At 33.4% G+C, this 8,201-nt stretch overlaps 1 protein-coding gene across 1 annotated transcript; it reads right to left on the reverse strand.

Annotated features, from left to right (window-relative positions):
- Positions 1–626: 626 nt before the first annotated feature.
- Positions 627–6,457, reverse strand: LOC134854091 (uncharacterized). Its single transcript, XM_063870192.1, has 4 exons — positions 6,210–6,457; positions 3,711–3,827; positions 3,295–3,409; positions 627–1,146 (listed from the first exon to the last, which is right to left on the reverse strand). The coding sequence occupies exons 1-4, from the start codon at positions 6,240–6,242 to the stop codon at positions 695–697; spliced, it is 717 nt and encodes a 238-aa protein (XP_063726262.1). The 5' UTR covers positions 6,243–6,457; the 3' UTR covers positions 627–694.
- Between the last annotated feature and the right edge of the window lie 1,744 nt (positions 6,458–8,201).

The following is an 8,201-nucleotide window of genomic DNA, read 5'->3' on the forward strand; positions in this document are numbered from 1 at the left end:
ATGCACCGGTTATTGGAAAAAAGATATTTGGAGTAAGAAGCACCAAGGTTATTTGGAAGAAAATATTTGGAGTAAAATGGTACGTGTTTAAGTATTAAGTGTGATTGAAGCGTTCAAAAATAAAATGATAACAATTCAAAGTTCATGAATCTCCAATTCTTTGTTTCAGAAACTTTCAGTGAAATTAAATTTAGGGATGCTGGTTGCATGAAACATGAGTGCATGATAAAAAAACGCGCGTGCTCTTTTCCAAACATCTAATAAAAATGAACTATACGTAGAAGTCATAATACGCCATTTTCTACCCTTTATAATTGATTTGGGCTAAATTTTCCAAACTGAATATGCCATAACACTCCACATGCTCATCTGCACATATAAAGAAAATTTCACGGTCGAGTGATTAAACATCATAGGAGTTCAATCACTGACTCACACGCCAAACTTTTTTCCTTAATAGTATGTTTAAATTATTTTAAGCTGATCGTGTGTAAACTTTCAGAAAACAGAAAAACTTGAATTTCTTCCCGCTTAATTAGCCTACTGGTGTCTTTGTTATATTTAGGAAGATGATAATAAATTTTTAAAAAATTGAAACTATCGTCTCAATAAAAACATTGCTTAATTTGTTCAGATTTAAATTAAAGTGTTTTTTTTTACCGAACTGAGATAATTGGATTAACACGTTTGAATTCTACAGCATGTCATCTGCTTCCAAAGTTTTGGCTATGAACATCGGATTTGGCTGCTTTCCGAAAGATTTTTTCCTTTCGAGAGATTTACCGAATTTTCTGTTCACGGTTCCGATTGGCATTCGGCCGAAAACTTTCTTGAAGCACAAAAGGCAGAAAAGCTCGTCCGTATTATGACTCACATAGAAATCTTGGGTACATGTTGAAATCCACGGCTTAGGGCAATCGACCACGCAGCATTTAAAACAACTCAAGTGAATGAATATCTGGCGAGTTGAATTAAATTGAGTGCCTGGAGTGTCATCGCAAGTCTGATCGGAAGATTCGGTTGACACACTTTCGGCAGTACTGGTTAGTCTGCTGTTTGAATCTTCATTTTGTGTAGCTTCAGCCAATGTCGCAGTTTTTCTCTGGTCTGCAACCCAAGTGTCAAAAACCACTGACTGTTCTGTGTCTACAAAATAAAAATGCTTTGAAAATTTAGTTATTTTATATTTTTTGGAAAAGAATTTTAACACCAGCAAAGAAAAGCAACCTTTAAGTCCCTCCCACATTTAGCTACACGGAAAAAGCCAGTATTCACAGTATGCAATGAGTTATCCTGGCGGCGTGGAATTGTTAGAAAAAGTCAAGTTAAGGAAAGTTATCACACAGAATGTTTCAATTGGCATGAACAACTTTTTTGTTTTGCTTAATTGAAAAAAGTTCAAGCCGTACATGAAACTAACTGCATACAGTGAATACTGACATTTTCAGAACCGTAATCAACTGGTACGTCATTCATACCAAATACAGATACTTTCCTAGAGAGTGTAGCTCTGTTCACCAGCTCTAAATTGATGTAAAATTTTAGTTGAAACACTCATTGTTCTTGCTGCTTGCGCTGCAGGTTTTGTCAAGGAAAAGATGAAATTCTTCTCAATAGGAACAAGACTGCTTGTATCAGAGCAAATCTCTGAACGTTCCGACTAGCCATAAATTGGTCTCGAATAAATTTTGGTTAATGAAAAGTTGACAAACTGAGCATTGAAATATCTTTTAATGAGCGTTACAATGTAATCTTTAAGTCGGGATTGTATACTGGTGAGCGCGAACGTTCTGGGACCACGAAGATCCATAGATCGATCCCCCGAGGCAAAAATTTTGAGAATTGGTCCGTATAAAAAAACCAGCCCCGAGCATATATATATATATTCCTTACTTTCTTGGTAAGTCGGAACAACAAGCATAAATACTCCGTTTTCTTTGAAAGTCTGAACAATAAAGTTCAAATCATTTTCACACATGCAAAGTTCAGTTCAAAATGATAGGTGGCCAGTAAATAAGAAGAATGGTCTAAGAGCAGAATGGGTCCAAGAGCAGAAAAATAGAAAAATATCAACTTCTATAAGCTAATCAGGAAAGTAATTATCAGAAATGTTAATAATAGCAAAGCAACGAACTTTTTATGCACAATTTGAGCAATTTTATTAAGAATTTTAAAAAAATAATTATCAAAAAACTTAATGAAATTAGTCAATTCATGCATAATTTATTCGTTTTCTTGGTATTTTTTGACAATTCTAATAATTGTTATATCAATTAGCCCGTATAAGCCAATATATGTAAACATTTTTCTGTTTTTCTGCTCTTGGACCCATTTTGCACTTGGACCATTCTGCTTATTGCTCCGCCTCCAAAATGATCATACTACATTTGGATCAATGTAACATTTGGCTACATTTGAATCAATTATGCTACATTTGCTACATTTGGATCAACTAACGCTACATTTGGATCAATTAGGTAGGTTGCATAAGCTCCATTTAGAGTTTTTCTGAGACGAAAAAATTCGCCGCTACGCCGAAATAGAAAAAAAATTTTTTCGATTGAATTACACTTGCGAACATTCACATGTTACATTCAATTAAATTGCGGACTTTCCAATTAAACACAAATTCATGTCATCATTCTCTTAATGGCCTACTTTCAAGGCTGATAAGGAAAATATTTTACTTCAAAATGACTAGAAAATTTTTATAGTCCAAAAGCAAAATCGAATTATATCACTTTTTAGTTAACACGGCGTGTGAGGGGCGGTTTTCAAAAACAAATCAAACAAAATGTTTTTCTTTGTAAATCTTAGCATTTTTTTTTGAAATGAACATTACTACTTAGACCTCAAAGGCAGTCGGAAAATTCAGGGCTTTGTCTTGATGCAAGAAGTATTATTTGTGTTTGTACAGACTTCAGTTAGTTCACCCAATATACAACATTTTTTTAATTGAATCAGTATATAGATGATAAACTGAGTTTTCCTGGGTGCCATGCTTTGCAAAAAGCCTTAAATTGAAATGTGATATTAAAGAATTAAATATTTTTTCAAGTTAATTTAAAAAGGTCTAATTTAAGAGTGTTCGAGTTTAAACCGCCTTTCAAGTTTTTTTTGTGCTGTTTGCGTGTTAGATTCTGTCATTTTTTAATTATTTTTTTTTGTTTCTAGAACTGCTTTTTGGGATTCAAGTGGTTTAAACCAACTGTCTTTTGATATGTTGTTATCAGTGAAAAATGAGGCGGGATACTCGAATTTGTAAAGAAAAATAACATAAACAAAATTACGCGCCCAGTATGAGAAAGGAGCAGACGAAGCAGTTGCGTGTAGCTTGTATGTTCTCGTAGCAGTCGGAGCAGTACCACTTGTTGTCACACGTGAACATTTCCGACGAACTGCCTTCATCCTAAACTCGCACAGTTTCCACCATTTTCAGGAATGTTTGCAAGGTTTTGTATTTGCTCTGATTATTTAAAAAAAAACAGAAGAATGTACTGATCCAATTGCGCTGCTGATTCTAGGATTTTCGCCAAATAAGCCGGGCTCTAAAATTTGTTTATAAGACTGTACAGTTTTTTGGAAAAGGAAATACCTGCTACGTGTTTCAGGCTACCACTGCCTGGGTATTGAAAGAAACAATAATTTCAAAAATTTTCTGAAGTTATCGCTAAATTCAGAAAAGTTTGGTAAAAATCGATTTAATTTACCTCTTCGCTTTCGGACTTTCTCTGATGACAGAATTCGATGTTGGAGCATGTCACACAAGAAGGGTGATAATAGTTTTGCTCTCCGTCTAAGTAGAGCTCCTTGTCTTTGTCAACCTCCTGTAAATAAATTGCGGTGAGTTGTCATAACAATAATCACAGGTCTTATAGTGGGTAATGATGGTGCCCTAGTCGAGGTGCTTGATTGATGTTTCGACTTTTTCGGCCGAACTTGCAGGTCAGATATATTTCTACTTTCTCGGCTTTCTCGACCGGAGTTTATTTGAAATTTGTATGTTAGACCCCGCATAGATGTGCTTCGACTTTGTCTTTTGATGGGTATGCTTTGACCGTCTCGATTTTAGCGTCAACAAAAATTTTTCGACCCAACTCAGGTATGTTTCAACCGGCGTGACTTAAAATGAGCTATGTATTGGTTTTTTGACCTTCCATATACAGCGCTGATTTAAATTAACCGGACAAAACGCAATAAACTTGAATTTTAAAACAAATTTTTCTCAAATTGGGTTGAGTTTAGGTGAAAACTTATGAGGACAAAACCTTTTTAAAATTTTGGCAGAACTAATATGGTGTAATTTGTTTTGCGAAACTCGGACCCAAAATTTCAAATTTTAACCCAAAAATGGGTCATTTTGGCTTTTTTTAGTTAATAAAAATTACGCCAAAAATACCCAGACATAATTATATCAAAGTAAGCCTCTTACGTAGCCCAACAAACTTTAAGAAGGATATATTTTGCAAAACATTGTGTAAATTAAATTCTTTTTGTTGGATACACAAAAATGTCGTTTTTACCATATAAAATACCAACTTTTTATTTAAAAACAATTTTTAAACGGTTTGCAATTTTTTTTGGAGAATATACCCTTCTTAGAGTTTGTTGGGCCACGTAAGGGGCTTACTTTGATACAATTATGTCTGTGATCGACTGGGTACTTTTGGCGTAATTTTTGATTAACTAAAAAAGCCAAAATGACCCATTTTTGGGGAGAAATTCTGAAATTCAGGGTCCGAATTACGCAAAACAAATTACACCATGATAATTTTGCTAAAATTTTAAGCAAATTTGTCGTCATAAGTTTTCACCTAAACTCAACCTTTTTTGAGAAAAATGCATTTTAAATTTCAAGTTTAACGCCTTTGAAGCGAGCGAGCAGGCTTACTACAGCTTATTTATGCCTAATCTAAGCCCTGAGATCTTAGTTTTGAGCAATTTTGAGTTTTTAGACGCGGTTTTGAGAACCTGAAATTCAAAGAAAAAATCAAATTTTTCTGAAAAAAAGTTGAAAAAAAAAACATTTTGAAATTTTTGAAATTTTTTTCATTTGTTTAAGGTAATATGTCTACAAAAACTGTTTTCCAACTGATTTAGTTCACTATGATTGTCAAATATGTTTAGATTCTATTTTTCGTTCGGATTTTTTTTATCAAACCACGCAGAAAAAACTACACTAATTTGAAAAAAAAAAAATTTTTTGTATTTTTGAAGACCATAGTCGGAACATTCTGTCCTAATTGCACAGTAACCGGCTATCCTTGTTTTGTTTTAAATTTTATCTAGATTTTAAAGTTTGTGCTACAGTTTAGATTCCGAGGTTTTTGTTAAAAACTTCAGTTATTCATGACATAAGCGTTTCATGCTTCACGTTTCACGTTTTTTTTTCACACTTGGTAAAGAACAGAGAAATAATTTAATTTGCCACTCATGCTTCATTAAGACCAACTATATCGATTGCATCTTCATTATCCTAAATTGGCAAAATTGGCAGTTTCAAACCCCCATATATCTTGTTCCGACTTTCTCAACGAAAGTAACTGAATGTTTGTGCTCGGTTGGTTTTTCTTCCAGCAAACTTCGAATTTTTATCTAACCATTTTTTACGGATTTTTTTTCTTATCATTCAAAAAGTATTGTAACCTTGAGCTTAAATTTGAAAAGATATTCTACTTGTTTTAAAGGAGTTTTAAAGGTTTCCATTTTGGATAACTTTGCGCTATTAACGCGTAAGCGGAGATTTAATCCGTCTTGAAAATCGTTCCAAATTGGCTGAAGGAAGCTTATTTGCCATAATTGATTTGTTACTAGGAGCAAAATCTATCACAATACACTTCAAATGGTGTGTGGGGGATGATTTTCACAAAAACCTAAAATTGAAAAAAATGTAGTTTTATTTTAGTACCTTTAATTTTTTCATGTTTTTAATGCTCGATAGACCCTAATAGGTAGTCGGATCTTTTAAGGCATCGCCCTGATACGAGCAGTTTTGTTCAAATGTGAGCTCAGGACATCAAAGCCGGTCAGATAATGTACGAAACACGTAAAAGTGGCTAGTTAAAAACTCGAAATTAGTCTGGATAAAAAAACTCCTCGCACAATTGTTCTGTCAAAACGTTCGAAAGTCAGAACACTAATTCAAAATACGCACTTTTATGCAAAAGATACGCGATTTGAGAAAACAAAATGTTTTTGAAAAAAGTTACCTTGAAGCAACTTGCACACAGTTTGAAATCCATTCCTCCAGCAGAGAAAAAAAGGTAATTTTAGTTTTCGTAGAACTCAAAATTCAAAGCAATGAATAAGTTATCAAAAACAATAGGATTGTCGAAGTTTAATTGAGTAAGGCATGCCAAGTGTTTTATTGATTTGACGTGGAGTTACACCAAGTAAAGGCAGATCGCTTGAAATATTCTGTTTGCAAAGATCACACAGCAGTGGCCGTTCTAACAAACTGTAGATGCAAACCGAAATAGTATGACTCAGAAATGGTCAAATGGTGGCATATAATTTCACAGTTCTCTTCAGATATAACATGATTTACTTACTTTGCGATGTTGGTATAAGTTTCTTTTCATTGAGAGAGCTCTTAGTAGGAACTCCAAAAACGAGGAAAATTTCACCGGTTTTTTTTCCTTTCTAGTGTTTTCGAGTGTTTTCCACCTCATCATTCCGACTATTTTCCTCAAAATAAGAAAAAGGTTTAGAACTCCATTTTTATCATTTTGTTATATATTGTTGGCCGCTTTATAGTTCCGACCATTCCGCAAAATGATAGCCATTAAAATTTTTGGCAGCTAATCCGTTTTTTTCTGATCGTTTTTCGATCAAACCATTTCATCCATATAAATTTTTCTAACATCCAAAACTTGTCACTTATCGTTTAACGGCTGTCTCAGTTTGGTTTGATGATTCACCTGCCATGTCCTGCTTTCAAACACTTCAATCCTACCCATGGATAGTTACTTGTCCTCTCAATAAGGATCAACTTACTTTTCTGCTTTTGCAACGGATCACTTCAGACTTGCTTTTGCAACGTTGCGGTTTGTCAGCGTAAAATAGAGCTTAAAAAATCTTTTCGATGACACTTCACCTAATGTAGTTGTACGGCTAGAAGTAACAAGCATTTAATCAATCTAATACCCATAAAGTCTGAATCATAGACTTGATAGTTTGAACGGAAAAAGTATAATACCACAGAAAAATTATAACGACAAACAATATTTGTTAAAGAAATGAGCAAAAATTATAAAGTTTTTGTTAACCCTACAGAGATCGCTTTCCAATCAATGCATTCAGCCTATAACAATATACAGTGCTGATTTAAATTATCCGGACAAAATGAACAAAACTTGAATTTTCACACGCGTTTTTCTCAAAATGGGTTAAAATTAGACAAAAAATGAAGAGAACAAAAGGTGCTTAGAATTTCATCAGAATTAAAATGGTGCAGTTTTTTCTCCGACATTCTCAACCAAAATTTTACCCCAAAAATGGGTCATTTTGGCTTTTTTTTCAATTAGTCAAAAATTACGCTGAAACTACTTTGTTAATTGATAAGAAAACTATATCACAGGAAGCCTCATAATCAGCCCAACAAAGTTCAAGAAAGATTTTATCTCCGAAAACCAGTATCAGAGAAATAATATTTACTTGATAGTCAATAAATGTGATTTTTACTATATAAAACCCAGAATCTCTGTTTAAAAACTAATTTTAAACAATTTGCGCATATTTTTGGAGATTTACCCATTCTTAAATTTTGTTAAGCTGTGTAAGAAGCTTCTTATGACATAATTTTCTTATCAATTAACAAAGTAGTGTCAGCGTAATTTTTGATTAATTGGAAAAAGCCAAAATGACCCATTTTTGGGGTAAAATTTTGGTTGAGAATTTTGGAGAAAAAATTATTAAAATATTAGTTCTCTTCATTTTTGTCTAATCTTAACCCAATTTTAGAAAAACGTGTTTGAAAACTCAAGTTTTGTTCGTTTTGTCCAGATAAGTTAAATCAGCACTGTATATCAAACTTTTATTCACACGTTCTTCTGAGTGCCTGGGTTGACGAAAAAATGCTAGTCATAGTATTTCCATACAGTTTCCTATTTAGTTCATACGTTTAAAAAGTATAAAAACTCTATGAGTAGCTTTTTTCCATACTATGGAGCTGTGTGTTTAGCGTTTTCCCATAATGAATT

The sequence above is a fragment of the Symsagittifera roscoffensis genome, chromosome 9 (genome assembly GCF_963678635.1).
Source record: "Symsagittifera roscoffensis chromosome 9, txSymRosc1.1, whole genome shotgun sequence".
NCBI lineage: Eukaryota > Metazoa > Xenacoelomorpha > Acoela > Convolutidae > Symsagittifera > Symsagittifera roscoffensis.